The sequence below is a fragment of the Serinus canaria genome, chromosome 3 (genome assembly GCF_022539315.1).
Source record: "Serinus canaria isolate serCan28SL12 chromosome 3, serCan2020, whole genome shotgun sequence".
In the NCBI taxonomy this organism is placed as follows: Eukaryota; Metazoa; Chordata; class Aves; order Passeriformes; family Fringillidae; genus Serinus; species Serinus canaria.
In genome coordinates, this window is record NC_066316.1 from 38,834,294 (window position 1) to 38,854,546 (window position 20,253).

Here is a 20,253-nt window from a genome sequence, read left to right on the forward strand (position 1 = left end):
AAGCAAACAGAACAGGAGAAGGATCTGTACTTTCTGCTGAATTAGAGGGTCCAAACTCCTGTTGGAGAGTACAGGAATCATAGAGTTGTGGGAATAGAGAGATCTGTGAACTGTTGGGATGATGCAAAGAGAAGTATGGTCAATGTATACAAATGAGACAATCTGGGATTCAAGGTATTGGACAGAGCTACAGCTTTAGGAGTGGCTAGCTAGGACAGGAATCATGCATTCAGCTCTGGAAATAACAAGTCTCCTGAAATTCTCTTACTTTTATGGGTGTGTGGCTAATGCACAGCATCCAGTGGCTATCTTGTATGACAAGCCACTGTACCGCAGGGAGTTGCAGCATGGCCTGACTGGGGCTTTGGGCATGTCCTGCCCACAGGGTGCAGAGTGCGAGTCAGAGCTGCTGAGCGAAGGATGAGTGGAGACTGACCTTCAGAGATCTCTAGTGCTCTGCATTGATGGCAGCATCCAAAACATGGCTTGAACGCGATCGCGCTGCGCCATCAGAACTCCTCAGAGCACAGAGACCACCCAAGGGTGACAGAAGAGCACCTCTGTGCATGCCCACATCCCCTGAGGCTCGGGCCTGCTCTCGTAGGCAGGACCGAGGAGGAGACACCTACGTTCCATGTACCGGATGATGCGGGTGGCCACGTCTCCAGCCCCAAAGCTGGTGATGGGCGTCAGGCGAACTTCATAGCTCTGAGGCACTTTCAGGTTGGGTAAGATGTGCTCCAGCAGCAGGCCTTTCTCCATTTTCTTCACAGGAATGAAGGTTTGGATGGTGTTTCTCTGAGACAGCTGCACAGAAAAAGGACCCATAGTGTTATAAAAACCCCTGAAACTGAAAATCTGAGCAATCGAATCCATCCTCTAACACCCTATTCCTCCTCTTTCTATACAGATGTACAACTGGCTGCCCCATGAGATCTTCATGCAGTATTGGTTCGAAAATCACCATCCCTGGTACAGAACAGGGACCAGGAGCCCAAGTTCTCCCTGAAGGGAAGCCTTGGTGTCCTCCAAGGGAGGGACTGTAGGGACAATTTGAACCACACGTCCTGAAGCAACCTTGCGTCAGAAGCAATCATTTCAAGAGGGAGAAAATGAACCCAATTCACCCCTGTTAGGGCACCCAGGTCCAGAGTAAACACAGCATGGCACTGCACCAAGATACCCTTCAGTTCACAATCACTGCTACAGAATTCATTCATTTGCTGCCTGGGCCATGTGGTACTTCATTTGGTGTCTCACTACTACCAAGCAATCTATGACCATACTGCCTCAGAAACCTTCCACAGGGTCCATCCTTGGACTACAGACCAGAGCAAGGAGTCTATTTCAAGTTGATGGTTCTCTGGGGTCACTCACAGGCTCCCTTCTCCTCTGTTTCCCATTAGAAGGGGCTGAATTATGTTAGCTGAACCATACCTGCTCAGTTTGCTAAGGCAGCAGGGAAGTTTCAAGAAAACAGGGGAAATATCATTATCAAAATCACCACCACTAAAAATGATGAATTACATGTCAGTGAAACTTCCCTGCCATGGTCATGCTTGCTTGGCTGGGAAAGAACAAGAACGGGGATTGCATTGTGAAGATAAAATTTCCCGCTTGTTGCTGTGCCTGGATCCTTGCGGCAAGACACATTACTGGGGATATTGGTGCTGGTAAAAAGACCATTGGCAGGACTTTCCATAGTCCAATGTTAACTAAGCTTTCCCTTGCCTCTGATATGTCCTCTAGGCTGAAGTTTCCATTGCAAAGGCAGTTCTCCTGCCAGGCAGTCTCAGTGCCCATCATTAACTCTGAAGTTGCAGGATTACTGGAACTGGGATGCATGGAGGAAGGCTTACAGCAAATGTGTCACTGGGCCAAGAAGATGGAATGAGGGCACAGCAGAAGCGAAGGCCACTATCAAAGCAGGGCAGGGGGCAAAGCTGATGTGGTACCTAGCAAAAACAAGTGCATGCAATCCCTGCTCTGCCTGTCTCCAGTTCTCACATATGTAACTCTAAGTTCAAGCCCAGAAGCAATGGCTGCAGCTGTAGAGCCTTCTGTGCCAAAGCCCCATTCATTTCCAACACAGTCAGGACCCACTGACCCACCTCTTCAATCTGCCCACAGTCTGGAAGCTGGTCCCAAGTGAAGAGGCAGGGACTGTTCCCTGGGAACCTGTGGTTGCATGTGGTTCTCACAGTGAAAAACAATTCTGCACTTGCCTTACAGATTGCACCTAAAGGAGACCTTCGTACCTGCACACACCTGCACAGGGTGTAAGGTGCTTGAGGAACTACTTGCTGCACTCTCCTCCTCCTCCCCAAGAGGCAAGAGGGAGCAGAGAGCTGGGAGCTGCTCTGGTGTCTTCCCCCAGCTTGATGCTGCCCTAGGGAGCAGTCCTAGTGGGCAGGACCAGGGCAGTGGTTCCCAGAGGCTCCAGGATGCTGCCAGGATCTGTTCATATCAACAACGCCCTACCTGCACACATGCCAGCTGGGTTCTGACCCAGCTGGTGTTCCTATTGCTCAGCCCTCCCATCTGCCAGCCCTCCACACCATTGCTCTGGCCAAGCAGTGGCAGAGCTGGCTCCCAGGGGCAGGGACTTAAGCTGGGCTCATTAGCACCAGACCTCCAATTATCTGGGAGAAGAGGAGCAGTCAGAAGCCAGAAGCAAAAGGCTGGAATGCTAAAGCTCCTAGCATGGGACTTTTTGGGGAGCAGAGTGTGACGGGGAGGGCTGGCAGCAGCTCCTCACAGGCTGCCATTTGCTGGGTTGTTGGGAAGGCAGCCAGCAAATAGGAGGAGGTCAGGAGCCATTTCCCTTGTCTAGACATAACCTTTAGAAGAGAAACAAAATGGAGAGTCAGAGAGAAGCTTGAGGGTGAGATTCAGACAGTGCAAATTCCATCTCAGCTGGGAGTTAGGTGGAATTTGGGTATCTAAAGCTTCTGTGAGCAAGGTCAAATCACATATTCTTCCACATCATCTAATCCAGGACAAAATGAGAAATCAGCCTCCAGTCTGGACTGCAAAGCTCTGGATCCCCTAGTTGAGTCTATCCTCAGGGACTTGTGTAACCAAATAAATAACTGGCTGCCACCCACGTTTGGCTGCAAAACAGAAATAATTGAAGGGATATATGCTTCCTATGGGTTGCATCCTCCCTGCTTTCTAGAAGAGACCTGGATCACTAGGAAATGGGAAAGGCACAGCCAAGGCTCAGCATGTATCTCCTCCTGGTGCTCAGAGGTAAAGTTTTAAGATGTCTTTTCCCTCCACCAAATATTTTATAGCTAGATCTTCTCCCAGTGTTTGTCCTGTCTCTATCCAATATTGGACTGACACAGAAACTGGCTGCCAGCAAAACTGCCCTCTGCACATCTTCACTACAGTCTCCACAGTCCTGGCATCACAACAGAACTGGCCCTGGATGTCTTTGGAAAGACTGGCTTCTCTGTGAAAAGCAGCATGGGCCCTGAGCTAGCTGCAGCTGTCAGTAGAAAGAGCCAGGTGCGCTGCCAGCACAGTTTAAAGGGCATGAAATTAGTGCAAGGGAGAAAAGGGGGCAGCTCCAGCCAGCTGCTTGCTGTGTGCATGTGGAGCAGGTGCTGGCTTACAGTCACTAGCACAGGTCCAGCAGACTGAGACAGAAAGGCCGAAGTCTGCCTCTGCATTCCCCTCCTTAAACATTCTTTGTGTCCCTGGCTGCCAGCAGCAGGTCTGAGCAGAGCAGCATGCACCAGTCCAGTAGGAATCCATTTTTCAATCCACTTCAATTGCCAGCTGTTTCCCTTTCTCCTGCTCCACGTGTTCTCATGCTATCCCGGTATCTTCTTCCTTCCACCCCCTTCTCAGCGCCTCTCCTGCGGATCACACTGACCCCGTGCTCCAGTTTAATATTGCTGCAGTGCAGTTAATAAAGCAGAGGCCGGCACAGAGGACAGGGAAACACTGGCCACCTTATTAGAGACGCTGAAGCCTCAGTGGAGGAGCTCATGCTACAAGCTCATTCATCACCAGGCTCAGCAGGCTGGCTCAGGGGCCAGAACAGGAGCACTGTGCAAAGCACACACTCGCCTCTGCCTTTACCTCCTTCCATTCCCAATACTCTGAGGAAGGGGATAGGAAAGGAAAAAACCAAACAAATCCACAGCTCCTACCAGCTGGCTGTGACTATTACACAGGCTGCTGAGGTGAGAATGTTCTTGTAGAGTGGGTGCTCTAGAAACACCTTACAAAGGGCAAAGTCGGCCCCATGTGGTTTGTGTGTATTCACGTGCCATGTATGCAACCTGTCTCTGTCCCTGTCCCTGTCCCTGTCCCTGTCCCTGTCCCTGTCCCTGTCCCTGTCCCTGTAAGCGGTATTAGCAATCAGGGGATTGCTCACTCACATGCACTCAGCCACCAAACCTCTGAGAGCTGCAAACTGGGGCTGCCCTTCCTCATTCCTCACCATCACCTACCCTGTTGGTGGGCACTGTCTGTTATTTGAGCCAGCTTGTGATGCTTGCAGAGTGCTTGTCCCACTGTAGCCAGCCAAGCTGGCCCATGGACTGAGAACACACACCAAGAGTCTCAGAGACAAAAGCAGGATGCCACACTACCCCTGCTCCTGCTTCCATTCCCAGCTGGGGCATTGTCATAGCAGAGGGCCCATGGTATGACACTGCCACATCTACATTTTCTGTTGATATAGGCTATTAAAGGAAAAAAACAGGATGATGTTTTCAGACTGAATAATGTTTATGCCAGATATGTACCAGCTAGAAGACTTAATAAAGCTGAAGGATATTAATAAACACACCTGTCAAGAGCTACTGTCGTGGCTCTACACCACCTCAACAACCTAGCTGTGCTGAGACTGGTGTGGCTTGTGAAGCCATGCATGTGGTCTCACAACTGTATATTAATGCTTGTTTGGAAGGAGAAATTAGAAAGAAAATCTGTTTCATCACCAAGCCCTAAGGTATTTCTAACAAACAACAGCTAGAAAAATGAACATTAAAATGAGGTAGACCCCCCAACAAGCTGAATGGAGCAAAGGAAGTGTTTTGCAGGCATCCAGCTTCTCAGCATTGCAATTCACTCTTTACTTGTCCCGCTTCTTTAGCAACTTCTCAGCTCAGGGCACAAGCACTAGCTCTGCTTTCCAATATCTCCATTCAAATCCTTTCCACACACGCTCGCTCTTTCACTCCTTTTTCTCAGCCTCATTCAAATTCCCCTGGCTGCTCCTTCCTGCAGCACCAAAGAGACAGGGATGCCTGCCTGCATTCCCACTCCAACCTCACCAACTGCAGATATGGACCGCAGGGACAGCTCCCAGCTCCTTCTGCAGCCTCTCTGAAGGCAGAGGAGGCAGCAGATAAAGGCAGGCTGGTGTGGCACAGCAGCCTTGCACGCAGGCTCCATCCCTCTGACAGGCTCCTCCTTGCTCCCTGTGCAGCTCTGCACACCAGATAAATGCTGTCCCTGGCATGTGTGCAGGTGGGGTGTCCTAACCTCCCCCAGTCTCCCCCCCCCCGCCATCTGTGAGTGTCAGGACACTCTGGACAGCAGACATCCACTGGACTAGGTGCTGCTGTGGAGAGCCTGGTGGTGCAGGAAGCACAGTATCTCACAGAGGTCTGAAAAGAAGCATGGGGCAATAATCTGGATAAAATAATCTTCAACTGCCTGTGCAGCTGGTGGGCTGTACTCTTCAAGCAAGGTGGTCTTCAAAGCTCAGTGCCAAGCTGCCCAGTTTCTCAGCACACATGGATATCCCTGTTTAGCAAGGGGCCAGGAGAAGGTGAGAGTAGCAGAAGGGCACTTCTCTTCTGACAGGCAATACCACCCAGGGTGTGACAGAGCCTCCCATTTGTACCATTTCAGCCTGTTTGCACAGAGTCTTGGCTTCCTTACGTAGCTTTGTCCCAGAGTGCTGCAGGCATCATCTCTTATCAGATTTCCCCAGGGGTTTCGACTGCAATGACCTCATCCCAGCAAAGTCCAGCTAAGATACAGCTGCTCCCTTCCCAAGGGAGTGTTGCTCACAAACACCAGAAACAATCACACCACTGCCCTTACCATGATGGGACAGCCAGGACAGATACTCCCAAGGTGCTGGAGGGGGCTGAGCTTGTTTATGGCACTGGTAACAGATCCTGGGATGAACATGGGGCTCTGCAATGCCAAACCTCCCACCACTTATCAGTAATTCCCTGTCCTCAAATCCTGCCCCATCTGTGCCTCCAAAGCTACAAGATATGTGGCAGAGAGGCAACCTCAAAGAGTTCAGAAGCCATGGACTTCTTAAAGTTAAAAAAAAAAAAAAAAGGAAATATGATTACAGAATTTATGTGTGTTGGAGTCTATAGTACCAAAGATTGAAAGAAAATTATCCAGTTCTCCATTTTTGGAGAATAAGAGCTCAGCATGTAAGTTCCATGGGTAGAAAGAATTTCTTGGGAAAGTGGAATGAAAAATTCTTAGGAACAGGGTCAGGAGGGAGGAGGGGATAGGAAATTTTAGGGAACTCTCTTGAACATGAGGCTCCAATATGTTCCACACAGCTGGAAAAGTATGCCACAATTCTTGCCCTTCCTTTCCCCTTCTTCCTATTCACTCTGACACACAGCAGTGGATTGAGATTGTGATCCTGGATGTCACCTTGGCACCACAGGGCAGAGCAGAGGAAGATGTCTTTGACATTCCTTTAGAACACTATGAATTGGATGCTTGATCTCTGTATTTTGGCAGAGGGATAAAACCCCAGAGTTCAGAGAAGGGCAAAACATGGCTACAATCTAGGGCACAGCAGGGGATGTACACTCCTGGCTGACAGGGTCCAATCCTCTATCACCAGAGGGGCTGCCTCTGCTTATTAATTTTATGTATGAATCACGTCTTATCTTAAAAGTGATTTGTTCATTCCAGGCCTGCTCCTCCCCCTGGACATCTGTTCCAGAGCCTGACTGCCCAAATGTTCTCATTTCCAGACTGAATTTATTCACATGCAGCTTGCACCCACTTATCCTGTGCCAGTAGTGTCCTCTAGCTTCAGTGGCTCTTTTCCCCCGCTGCTGCTTGACCCCCTGATGTTTTACAGACAGGAATCTCACCACCTCTCAGCCTTTGCTTTGCTGGGCTAAGCAGGCTGAGCACTCTGTGACAGCTCTTGTAACACAGACTCTCACTTTCCAGGACTGACTCTATAATGTTTTCCTGCATGATCCCACTTGCTGGAGTGCAGTGCCTGGCCTGCATATAGGATGTAGTGGCACTTCCTCGCCCAGAAGTGGAAACACTCTAGTTTCATCTAGGAGTACATCTGCCCTTTCTCACACCTGCATCTCATCAGCAGCTCCTTGAAGTCAACTCAGTTGAGCACTGAGCTCAGTTGAGCACTCATTTTCCAAACATGAGCTTCCAGCCTGCAGCACCTTCTCCATCTATGACCCTGCCTTTGTACCCCTGCATTTCATCCCACCAGAACCACTCAAATAGTTTTCCATCTTTCAGATCCTTCTTCCAATCCTTCCTAATCCTTCACCAGGGTGGCACTGTCGCCCAGCCTGGTGTCAGCTGCACAAAATTTCAAGAGCACAATCCTAATAGGGGATTGTGAACTCTGGCTGGTATCAGCTGCAGGGAAGATGCCTGCCTACTCTGGAAAAACTATTTGGGTAAGTTTTGGGTAGGGAAGACAGTTTGGGTATGAAGATAGTCATTGTGATGCTTCTTTATAATCTCTCATCAGACCTTCTCTGCCTGTCACATTGAATTAAAATATTTTCTTTGGTTAGTACTTAATCACCATCTTGGATGGAAATGATGTCAAGCATTAACCTCATCAATTAAAGGGTTAAGGTAAGTTTAAAGCTGGATTTATTTCATTTTCCTTGCTAGATAACCATAACTCCTAAGGGGTTTCCAGAACAAATAATCACATTGCAAGCACAAAGCTGGCATTTCCCAGACAAGCACATCAGTGAACTGAAATTCATGCCTATGTTTTTCATCAGCTTAGCACACAGGTTCAGATCCTAGGATTAAGCAAGGATGGATGCCCAAACCAAACCCATTAGTCAGTCTAAATGAGGAGTCCTGGAAGCTTTTTGTACAGAATTGTCCTTTATCAGGAGGCCCAGTTTCTCGGCTGAAACATTCCCAACTCCAGAGAGAGAAGCAACTGCAACCTTCAGTGGCTTCTGAGGACAGCTGGAGCCATCAAGGCTGGGAGACAGTCTCTCTCTCTTCCTCTTGCACAGGCAATCAGCTGCCCATCCTCATTAGGTGCCAGGAGCAGCAGTTTATGGCTTGCTAGAGAAGCCAAATTGGTGCTGTCATGAATTACTGTAAGTGCTTGTTCCACACTCTTCAATAATGTCTTTCATTAGGATCTGATCAGAAAGCAATATGTATTTTATTAACGTATGTTCCCTGGTCCAAGGAAGAACAGACCTAGCCTTCACTCTGTCAGAGAGGCAGTCAAGCACAAGCCTTAACTGAGCCTCTCTTCTACTGTCTCACAGCCTTATTTTCAACCCTGAGGGCACATGCAGTCCTTCTGTTTCAGACTGGAAGCTCTCTACTCTCACTGCAAGGTCCTCTTGACTGTGCAGGGCAGAGCCTGAGATCAACCTCTGTCTATTGCATGGGCATGAGCTGGGTAAGAGACACCATCTCTCATGTTCCTCCACATCCCCCTCTTGCAGAGAGCAATGGTTCCAGACTCTTTTGAGCTTCACATGTGAAAATCAGCACTGCTTGGTGCCTAACTGATCCAGCTTTATACCCATCCCTACATCAGTAAGCACAGCCTCCTCTTCCACCAATTTCCTTGCACTGGACAAATCTGCTGGCAGCCAGACCCATGCATGTGCCTATGCACTGTGCTGTCACCACTTCTGACTCCAAGAAAAAAAAGCAATTTGGTTCTGCACAGCCCAAGTCTGCCCAGCTGCAGTTAGGTTGAGCTTTGAGCCACTTTGACTAAAATATGGGTGCAACTTGCAAGCAGGACATGCTCCACCAACGGGAGCTTTGTTTCTTCACTTCTCTATAGACCCTGGCAGAGCCCTCTGTTAGGGCACCTTCACCCTTGAAAACAACTAATAAAGGATGGGGCTGATGCTTCCTGGAGCAGAAAGAGCCTTTTTGTGTGACTCTGGACTTTCCAGTCTGGTACCTGTAATGAAGGCTTGTAGGTAAGTACCATTCCAGAGCCTCTAGGCTGTCCATAAAGAAGAGGCAGAGGCAGCACAGGATATGCAGGGAGACCCATAAAGCCCTTCACATTGTTCCATGCTGCCCGCTTCATTTATTTAGGATACACAGCCAAAACATCCATCTAGTGCCTACTCCTTCCATTTGTGACTAGCTGTGGGAGAGACTACATCTCTCTTCCAAACCCTTCCCTCCCCTTCATACCTATCTCTTACCTCCAGTGTGTTCTAGGAAGTAAGAGCCAGGTGGAAAAAGAAACAAAAAAAAAAAAAAGAACAAAACCAAAAAAAGGAAACAGAAACAAAAGAAAGAAAAGGTGGAATATAAGAAGGAGAGCAGGAAAAGGTCCATAAAGAAAAAATGGTGAAGCAGTAGGAGGAACATTGACTGACTACCAAAAATAACAGATGAGCAGAGTAAACAGGAGGAAGCCACATCACAGCCTATCAACAGGGACTTTCAGAAAGACTCAATACTAGCATGTGCCCCTGGAAGCCACTGAAGGAGTGCGGATAAGAGATGCACAAAAAGGACTGACTTTGGTACCGGGCAAGTATTTTTCATTCTGTACTCAGCTCTGTAAAACACAAGCCAAGAGCCTGCTGGATACAAACAAGCACAGTGCTGTGGAAACAACATCTGTATCCTCTAACGCTGCTATGAGGAGTCTTTTGGTTTGGGGAATCTGATTATCTCCTCTCTCACATTTCTCTTACCCAAAATGAACACTGAACAGCGGTGTTAGGAGCTAGAAAGACATGAGATTTTCCTTTTAATTGTGTTTTAAGATCATATGACTCTGTCCAGCAAGATTATCTGAATTGCTCTTCCCAGTCGCTGTAACTGTTCTGAACACAGCTAAAATTGGGATATGTGCTTGAAATATTCCCTTGTACTAGGAAAGCTGAACAGTATCCTGCTTTTCCTCTTGCCCAGTTAAGTACTTGAACGGCATTAGGAGCAGTCCTTCTAAAAGTTAATGTTAAGACAAAATCTCTCTGCAAGGCACCTGATGAATGGCCAGACACCTTGGAACACTGTCAGCTACCCTGTTTTGGGCAGGTTACCTTATGCTTTGGATCTGGCTGAGACAGAGGTAGTTCTCCCAGTAGGAGCCCTCACAAAGCTGTGCTTTGTGTGGGTAGCTAGAAAGAACTTGATAACACACCAGTGTTTTGGCTACTGCTAAGCAGAGTTCCCACAGCAGCAGTGCTGTCTCTCCAACACTCTCCCCTCACCAGGAGGCTGGTGGGGAGCAAGATCTTGGGAGGGGACATCATATCCAGGACTGCTGATTCAAATTGACCAAAGGGATATGAAAGTATGACTGTGATGTTTGTCTTCCAGAGGAACTGCTGCATGTACTGAAGATCTGCTTCCCACAAAGGGACTGGACATTGCTTGCTGATGGGAAGTAGAGAATCCATTGTTTTCCTTTGATTCTGCGCATGGCCTTAGATGTTGGTTATTAAACTGACTTTATCTTGACCCACGTGGTTTTTTCAATCTTATTTTCTCTCCCCCTGTCCTGCTGAGGAGGGGAGAATGATAGAGCAGTTTGGTGGGCAGCTGGCATCCAGCCAAGGTCAATCAACTACACTTTACTTACTTTGGGTAATCACAGAAGAGAAATGACACCTTAAGACTGAAGCACAACTGATCTGCCACTGCTCATATTAGTAATTTTCCAAACTAACTGATTACAAATGACCTGTGGACTAAGGAAAACCAGCTCAGAAAACCATGTATCATACTGAAGAGCAATTTGTGAATGCAAAAAGACAGAATTAATCAAACTAATTCTGTAGTTAAGCATCATTTGCTAAGCTCTCATGGGCAAAGGGAAGAAGTCCCAATTGTGGCATTAGAAACTGTTAGACTACCAAAAGGGGAAATCTTATCCCATGGCTACCAGTCATTTCCACTGAAACCACACCTGACCCATCAGTGCTGGTCAGGCCTGTGCCAAGCTTGCCTGGCCACCCTTGTAGAAAACACTCTGATCCTGGGGCTGACAGAGCCAACAGCAGCCACGGGCAGGCAGACATCTCCACCTGCAGTGAGCAATGGCCAAGGGAAACCCTTCCTTTGTGCTGGGGGAGGCTCTGCTGCTATCGACTCAGCCAACAGAGAGTACAAACATGAAACGTGGGAAAAGCTCCTTGTTTCCCCCCCCACCAAACATTCAGCTATCCTGCGATCTTCCCTTATAACAGAGGTGGAGAAGACCTTGTTCTAGCAGCACCTTCTGTGACAGATTGCTAGGGATGAAAAGAGAGATGGCTCAATGTGCTATCAGCTGCAGTGACTGATGGTGTGTCCCATTTCCAGGCAGCAGAGAGCACAGCTGAGGTAAGATCCTGCTGTCTTCACTCCCACATGCCCGTGGCAAAGTCACTGCTTCACTTCCAGGTCCTGCACAGCAATCTTATTAAGCTTCAAGGACTGCCTGTCCACCATTTGTTATTGATCAGCCAGCTCTCCTTCCACGGGCATGCAGCTGACACTCAGCCCCAAACCCCTCCTCCTCTACAGCCTAGAAAGGCAGTGCCTCCTCTCCCCCCTCTTGCTTTCCCTGGCTTTGCATCATGATGGCTGTTCAAACCATCCACCATGCACACCTCCCACTGGCACTGGCTTATTTCTGCACCCTTTTCCACCTCTTCCTAAGGGATGAATCCTGCCCAGCATCACGTAGGCCACTAGCACAACTGAATGTAATTGTCTTGAGAGCACAGATATAATCTGCCTATTCTCACTGCCTGAACAAAAGTTGAAATAAAAATAAAAGAGCATCAGTAGGGAGATAGGATGGTTAGAGCTAAAAAAAAAAAAAGACATTTTTCCACTACAGAGGATGGTTCTGCAGGTAGATGGAATTGTGTTGATTTGACATCCCATATGACAGCAGCCTGTGATCAAACATCAAACTGGCAGACAAGGTAGGCAAAAGAAGAAGAGAGGACCAGAGAACCTTTCTGACAGATGTGACTTATAAGCCATCCTGTAACAGAAGGTCTGCTTTGAGATTCAATGCTGGGCAAACACTGGGAAGCCAAGTCACTGGAGTCCCGCATCCTAACACCAGTGAAAGCCTGAGCCAGACCAGCAGAGCCTGTATCAAGTGCAATGATGAGGCCACCACCATGTGCTGCTTCAGGAAAAGCCACACTCCCTTCCTGGTTGCAGCCAGCTGTGACTGTGATGCTCTGGGTAAAGGGACTCACACGTGCCTGTTCCGTGTGCCCAGTCTTTGTCCTGCCCTGGACATCAAATACCCTGCCCAATTAGACACCCTGTCAGCTGGAGGAGTTTTTGGTGGATGGGGCATCACATTCCCTTTTTCCAGGTAACACCAGGCCAGTGCACCACACAGCATATTTTATCCAGAGCAGGATAGATACCTCCCTAGCTCACAAGCTGCAACTCTTCTTTAAGCTTTTCATCTTCTAGTATGAAGACTAGGATAGCCCTGACTGCTTTTTAGTTAAGTCCTAAACCAGCCTTAGCTCTTGCAGCATCCCCCAGCTGAAACCTCCCTGCAATACTACTGTGGCAATGGACAGGATGGGGCCAGTGGGGTCACAACGCACCAGAGAGCCTTGGGATGAGGGCTGTGGACCCAGCCTGGTCTGCAGTGGTTGCCTTGGCAATGGCAGCGTTGTGCTGTGGAGCCAGCAAAATGTCAGAGCCTCTGTAAAGCGAGTTCTGCCACACTGAACTCTGCCTTGTGCAGAGCTGCCTCCTCACCAAGCCTTTGGTGTCCCGTCCTTCCCCCCTCGCTCTGAGGTGCAGCCCCCAGGCACCCCCCAAGATTCCAGCCGCTCGTTTTCCCCATCTTTGCCTGAAGCCATGGTTGCATGTGCAGAAGAAAAGGAATTTTGTTCAAGAAAAGGAATTTTGTTCACCTCCCAGGACACGCGGCTGGGCTGCTGCAAGAGCCACCGCTGCTCGAGTGCATCACCTTTCTGCAGTCACAGCCTTTCCTAAGCTGGGACCCAAAGGCATTCCCAAGCAAACATTCACAGGGAAGTGTGGGGGGTGTGCTGCTTGTTCCCCCTCCCTGTCGTGCAGTACCACCCCTGCTTGGTGCATAGAGGGAGAGACCCCCTGCCCTCCGAGGGCTGGCCGCCTCCGGGAGCCCATGAAGCCAAAGACAGGCTGCAGCAGACACACACTGCCCAAGTGGGCTCAGAGGAGGGAAAAAGAACAACTCAGAGGCAGAAATTAAGTGATGCAGATCCATAGTCCGTGGACCTCAGCATAAAACCTCTCCCGCTGTGTTGGGATGGCCATCAGCTGAGTTAACCTTCCACTCTAATCACAGTCATTAAATTCCTGCTAACGCCCCTGTCCTGTGTCTGTCCCAACAGCTCTGTTATCTGTCACCTCCCCACATGGTAGGCAGGCTCCCCACGGCTGCAGCTCTCATTAATGCTGCTCTGGCTGGCTGATGAGGCAAGTGGCAGCCGGCTCCCAAGCCCAGATGAGTTTTGTAGACAGCAGGGAATGTTTATCCAACATGGAGAGGATGTGAGTACAAACAAAGAGGGACCATACAATCACTCAGGCATTGCACAGGGCCAGTCTCATTAGATGGTCTCCTGACAGGAATTAATCTGAAGTGACAACCCAGGGAGTTAATTTAGCAAATGGGTCTGGGGCCTGGCCCAGTGCAAATTTCAGGGGTCTGTCTGGCATGTAGACTCAGCCTGCTCTGGGGAGGGGAAAGCCAGGAATATTTAAAGCTGGCCCCAGTTCTGGCCTGAGCCTGTGTATGAGAAGGTAGAGAGGAGACAGCAGCCTCAGGTCGCCTTGAGGGGAACAATGAAGATTAAACTTTCCTACTGCACCAAGAGCTTCTCCTTCCTCTTTCTCCTGCAGCCTCGGGTCACAGCTGGGCTCCAGCTCATTAAGTGCACAGTTATTCTGCCACAAAAATTCCCCCAAAACCATAACCACCAGCCCAACTTAGATCTTTCCTCCATGATGCAACCTGCTTGCAGTATTAGATGGCTTTTCATTTCTCTTTAATGTTAGAGCAGAGCCCTGGGACGGGTATAAAATACATAGAGAGAAACAAGCAACTTAAAAGGCTTTTATTTTTTAAGCAAAGATCTGGTTTGGGGAGGCTGCTTTGAATCCCCAAGCAATGAAAATTATTTTCAGTTGGAATGCAGTACTTCAGAGCCTTTTCTACACTGCAAGAATACATGGTAGAAAAAAAAAAGCTGACCAAACAAATAGCCCCAAGGGCTTTGTGGCATCTGCCTACAACCAAACCACCCAAGGCTGTGACCTCATTGATGTCACTGGCTAAGGTGAAGCAAGGTGGTTGGCATTTGGATCAGTTGCCTTGCAGCAAGAAAGGAAAAACCTCCCAAGCTGTCAGGACAGATGGCTGTGAGGCCCCCGCTGTTCTGGACACGTTTTTCCCTCTGAATTGTCACTCAGCAATGCCACTGCCCAAGCCCACCTGAACAACACCCTCCAGGAAATTACAGCCTCTTTGCTGGGACAGAGAGTAGAGGCTTCACAAGAAGCTTGCTCCAAGATGCTATCATAGGCACTTTCCTGGGTCAGTGCCTCCAAGCTGTCGAGCTGCTTATATGGTTTTAATCAAAAGTTAATTCTTATTCTGCTGGAACTGGTGCGTCTGTTGTGCCGCTCAGCCTGCTCTGCAGCGCTGGGAACAATCAGTTCTGGTGGAAGTGCATCTGCCCATCTTGCTGGGAGCCTCCACACATTGCTTAGGAAACCAAATTCCCCCAGTCTGCTTGCAATCCCCCCAGTAATGCCCTAGGAAGCTCCTGAACAAGAAGAATTGGAGGAGGCATGGCGCCAGCCAATTAATAAGCAGCGCTCTGACTCTCACCCAGCCACATTTTCAGCAGCTGCAGCAAGCAAATTTAATTCAAGTGTTCCCAGATGCCTTGCAAAGCATCCTGCTTCTTGGGGATCTTCACATTACATATGCCAATAGCTCCTTGAGCAAACCAGGGAGTGTGAAATGAAAACCAGCAAACTAAATTGCAACCAGTGGGCATCCCGGCAGGTTGCCTTTTGGATTCCAGCTCAGCAAGAGTTAATTCTCCTCTTTTCATCCCCTCTTCTCCCTGACAGCCCCTCACTAACCCAAGACTGCAGGCTGCCACATCCATTCATCCTGAAGAACCCCTGCCTTGACCACTGGGGCTGCAGAGCTCCTGGGATTGGGGAAGAAAGTGGGCTGGCTGGCTGGCTGGCTGGGTGAGCTTTCCCCAGCTTGATGCTGGCAATAAATCACTTGTGTCTGGCCACATGTAAGGCCTGTTTCATTTAAGGAGAATATTCCACTCCAATCCGAGATCTCTAGGAGGATTTTGGTGCCACCACAGCTTGTGCCTGGAAAAGCCAGCATGTCCAGTGAGGAGTGTGCATGGGCAAACGGCAGCTCCACACTCAGGCAAACAAATCCCCTTTCTTAAGAGCTCTCCAGTCAGTAACACTTCTATGCTTTTGAGCTGTTCAGTTTTATTCACTAAGGCCACTATGTTTTGCAGTCCAACAGTGGAACAGAAAGATGCACAGCTTAGTCCAGGGACCCCAGCACAGAGAAGAGGGTGTGATAAAGCAGCAGTATCTGCAGGACATGGGAGAGGGTGATGGAGCAAGGGAAGGAGTGAAAGGTCAGAAGGTGGCACAAGGCTACTTGGAGCTCAAGTGAGACGTCACAGTGAAAACACTGGGAAGGCAGCACATGAACAGAGGGAAGCAGCAGGCTGGATGGGAGAGGGGATGTGATCCTCTGGGACAAGGAAATGAAAAGGACTCCATGACTCCATAAGACCTCAGTGTGGCTCGTGGAGGTGGAGACCTTACCATGAAATGCAAGTGTTTTCATTGGAGAAAAGCCAGGAGGAGGCAATACCTTGAAAACCTTTTCCAACGTGTCTTAGTTTCAGCCAGGGCAAGGTTCATTTTTTACAGCAATATCACAACACAGTATTTCCTTCTCATGCTTGACAGAAGTGGGAACAAAGCTTCCCTCTATCCTCCTCTCTCTGCCTTTCCTTATTCAGTCCCAGGCCACCAGGATGACACCTGCAGCCATTTCTAAGAGCTTTCCCATACCCGTAAGACTGGGCTACAGCAGGGCCTCAGTATCATGCTCCTCTAAAACACAACACTCAGTAGTCACAGCTACATCATGATGCTGGAAAACAGTAACAGTAGAAGCCAGTGGGGTATGAACTAAACTGGGTGTGTGTGCTTAAATTTGCACGGCACTCAGCTCCCTCCATGTCATAACTTAAAGCAGAAAAGTGATTTTCCCTTTTCCTGATCCCTTTTAGTAGGAGCTCAATGAAGGATAGAACCAACATTACTTTTAGACACTGTGCAAAAAGGAAAGAGACTCAACTTACTGGAGAAGGATAAAACCCACAAATTTGTTCATTGAGTTGCAGTGCTGATAAAAGCAAAACTTGGCTCAGAGGGAAGATCTACTATGACAAACTGCCTTCATTATTAGAGGTTCCCCCGGGTCCTGTATTATTATTAAGTACTGACAACGTGCTCCATACGGTGTGAGTAACAAACAAAGGCTGTCCCACCCCAGAGAGCTCACAATCAAATGGAGACATAAAACTGGAGCCTACTGTGCAGAACTAGAGGAAAGAGGCACTTGAATCTTTTTAATTATTTTGTTTTCTATCTACAGTAAACAAAACTTTCCTTGCAAAATGCATTTGCTTCTCAGCTACCAGTGAATGGCACGAACCACCAATTTTACATGTCCCCATTTTTCAAAAATGTTGAACGCGGGCACTTTGCTGGGCATGGATGAAAGCACCTGGCAATCCTGCTAAGATAATGTGCTCTTTAAAAACATCAAACTCTTTTTCCTAACCTCCAACCAGTGATGTCTTCAGATTTCACTCACTTCTCTACCCCAACCCCCAGTATGATTTTTCTTCAAACTCAGAAACCCCGAAACCCACTTCTCTTCCCCTGCAGAGTTCATACAGTCCAAATAGCTTAGTTAGTGTGACAGGATGAAAGCCCTTCTGCAACACAAACAGCCATTGACTTTTTCCTGCAGTTCCCGCCTGGAGAGCTCTTCAGCTTATTCCCTTTTTTCTATACGAGTGAGGAGGATGCAATTCCACTAGTTTGAATCTTTGGCCTACAAAATCTACACCACCAACTAATGGCTATAAGGCATCGTTCCAACTAAAACCCCATTCAGAGCTCTGAGCATGAACAGCCCAACTGGGGCCACAGTGCTTTGACCTCAACTGTACCCAACCCCAGAGGTAAAAGTGAACACCGAGCTGTGCACTTGGCCTGTTTGTTCCATTCTGTGGGGAAGGTGCAAGACCATCAGGATCTGCCAATTTCATCACTTTCAGCTCTGAATCAGCAAGAAAACATTGGTGCAGTCGCCTCCTGAAAGGCCATATGCTGGGGCTCCAGGAGAGCAGATCTTACCTGCCGGACTTCCAGGCGGTACTTGAGGATGGGATCCACAGCATCAGGCTCCTTTTGGGTCCACTGCAAGACGTAAGAGTAATTCTTGGATTGCCTCTGGCTCAAGGTGGGGTTGGGAGTGTCATAGTAAAACTCTGGGCTATAAGCTTTTGCTGGAGGGGAAAAAAAGAAAAAAGAGGGAGGAAAGTAAAAGAGTGGGATCAAGGGGAACAAAAACTACAAAGAGACGTGGTGAGACTGGAAGAGCTCCACTCACCCAGCTTATCGACCTGCCTCTAACACAATGGACACTTTTACTTTGCACAAATGTGCCACTGTTTTCTGTGAATCACTACTGCTTTGGCAGCCTAAACTGTTGGGAGGATTAGCAGCCCTGCAACACCAGTGGGACATGACCAGCACCTGAGAAGAAGGAAACAACTTCAGTTCTCCAGCTGGAACCAGCTCTAATCTTTTCTCTCTTGCTTTGTAGTTTAGATTGAAGTAACAGCTTTAAACTGGCATTTCTCCCGTTTCATCTGCTGCTTTACAGAGACTCCTGCTAACAAACCCTGAGGAAAGATCATTTGGCCAGTAGGTCATAGGAAAAGTGTTATTTATCACACAGAGACCATGGCATTAAAAAGGAGACCTTGCTCCTCCTGCATCTCCCCTGCCTTGGCAACACAGTGCTCCAGCCTCTTTGTAACACAACAGTCAGCTCGGCAGCAAAGAGGACACTGACCTCAGCCTGGGTAAAAGCAGTGGGAGCTTTGGCAGGGGCGGAGATGTCTTTTTCAAACCCACGTCTCTCCTTAAAAACAAAGTTCAGCTGGAGAAGGGAAACACGGAAAGAAAGATGTACCAGAGAGAAAACGAGCAGCTCAGAGAAGAAGGGGGACTACCCGTCATTTCTCCAGCAGTTTCTGTCCTGAATCACAACCAAACAGAATTCTAAGGCTCCTGCCATGCAGCCCAGCAGCTGGAGGACTAATGCACAGGGAGCACAGGTCTTACTCACAACTGGTTCTGCCCTATTTGAAATTACCATCATTTCACACAGTGAATTTCAATTTTTGCCAGGTCCTGTCCTGACCCAGGCAAGAGTTTGACCTGAAAGAAAGCTCAGGTGTTTGGGTTCAGGTCCAGTCTGAACCAGCAGACACCAGAAGGATGCCTGGGCAGCAAGGGATGCTGGAGAGCAGAAAAGGAATAAACAACATCTCCTCAGGATGTCTGCTGCACCTTTCCACTTGAATCACCGGCCCTGCCATTCTGTATGGTTATAATTAGGCTCGACAGGATTCAATGTTTATTTTTTATGAACTCAGATGTATAATATTGATATTTATTTCCAAGTCCTTTTTCTCTTATTATTTTTATTGACTTGAATTTTTGCGCAAGCAAGAAGTTCAGAACCACCTCAGAGACTAATTGCTGCTTATTCAACTTGTATTGACTATGGAAGTCAAGCTTTATAATGGATTTCGAAATAAAATCAGAACTAATGATAATCATCATCTTGCATGATATTAATTCATTATTAATTGACTCCAAGATGGAAATAGAAGCTAGAAAAAACAAATGCTTTTTGATAGAAATGCTGCATATCAAAATACTTTCAGAACTTCCTTCTGGAAGCTTTTACTACTGCTGGAAAGTTTTGTCTATTGCTTACAGCTGATGGGAAGAGCTGAAGATTATCCATGTCTCTCTTACAGGCTCTTCTGTGCTTGTGGCTAGTGAGGGAGCAGATGATGAACAGTATGGGCTGCCCTGATAACTTCCTCAAGAGGAATGGGTTGGATGTTTCACTATCCTTCCAAAACATTTTGGAATGCTAATCACTCATCCATAGAAGAAAATAAAAAATCCTAGTCAGATACACGTACTGTATTTTCAGTGCACCTGAACACCCCACAGCAAAAAAGGAGTCACTTTCTGTTGCACAGGAAGGTTTATGGTATTTTTTAGCACAGAGAAGAAACAGAAATAAAAAGAGACCATGCCACTTTCTCTGCTCAAATAGGAAGGCTGTGGCCGATGGGAATTAAAACTCCAGCAATCCTGAGTCCAAGCAGAGCAGTCTAGTCACTGGAATATTTTTCATGTTGCTCTACAGGCTCAGAAGACCCAATTAATTTGTAACTGTCCAGGACACAAGCAGAGATGTCTGGAGTTGAACAGCTACAATCAGATAGCAATGTCTTGGAAAAGGAGAAGGGATGCAGGAAAAATGAAGGCTTGCTGCTTTCCTGATCAGTGCTCTCTAGGCATGAATCCTACTTTCTGCTGAGGGGATCTTATCTCAGGCACAGCATGGCACACAGGGTGCCAATAAGTATTTGTTGCTGCCACCAAGGAGAAATTCCTGGGAGCGTTCCCAGGCTTGACAGGGATGCAGTTTTCTGAGATGGCTCATAGAGGGATATGGTTTGCTATCACTTAGTGATGTGAGAGTTACAAGCATATGAAAAGGGTAGAGAGGGCCAAAGCCTTCAAGCAAAATTTGCTGCAAGACAAATGCCAGGAAATCTCAAGGGGTGAGAGCAAGGTCCTGAAAAGGGACCCAAATAGTAGAGGTAGTCT

General features: G+C 48.0%; 1 protein-coding gene across 2 annotated transcripts in view; it reads right to left on the reverse strand.

Moving 5' to 3' along the window:
• MDGA1 (MAM domain containing glycosylphosphatidylinositol anchor 1) overlaps positions 1 to 20,253 on the reverse strand; it is a 138,677-nt gene that overhangs the window by 26,348 nt on the left and 92,076 nt on the right. For both annotated transcript variants that reach the window (XM_050972886.1, XM_050972887.1), the window contains exons 10-11: positions 17,686 to 17,837; positions 630 to 807 (exon numbers count right to left, since the gene is read on the reverse strand). In XM_050972886.1, coding sequence (XP_050828843.1) covers positions 630 to 807; positions 17,686 to 17,837 — 330 coding nt within the window. The remainder of the gene's footprint in view (positions 1 to 629; positions 808 to 17,685; positions 17,838 to 20,253) is intronic.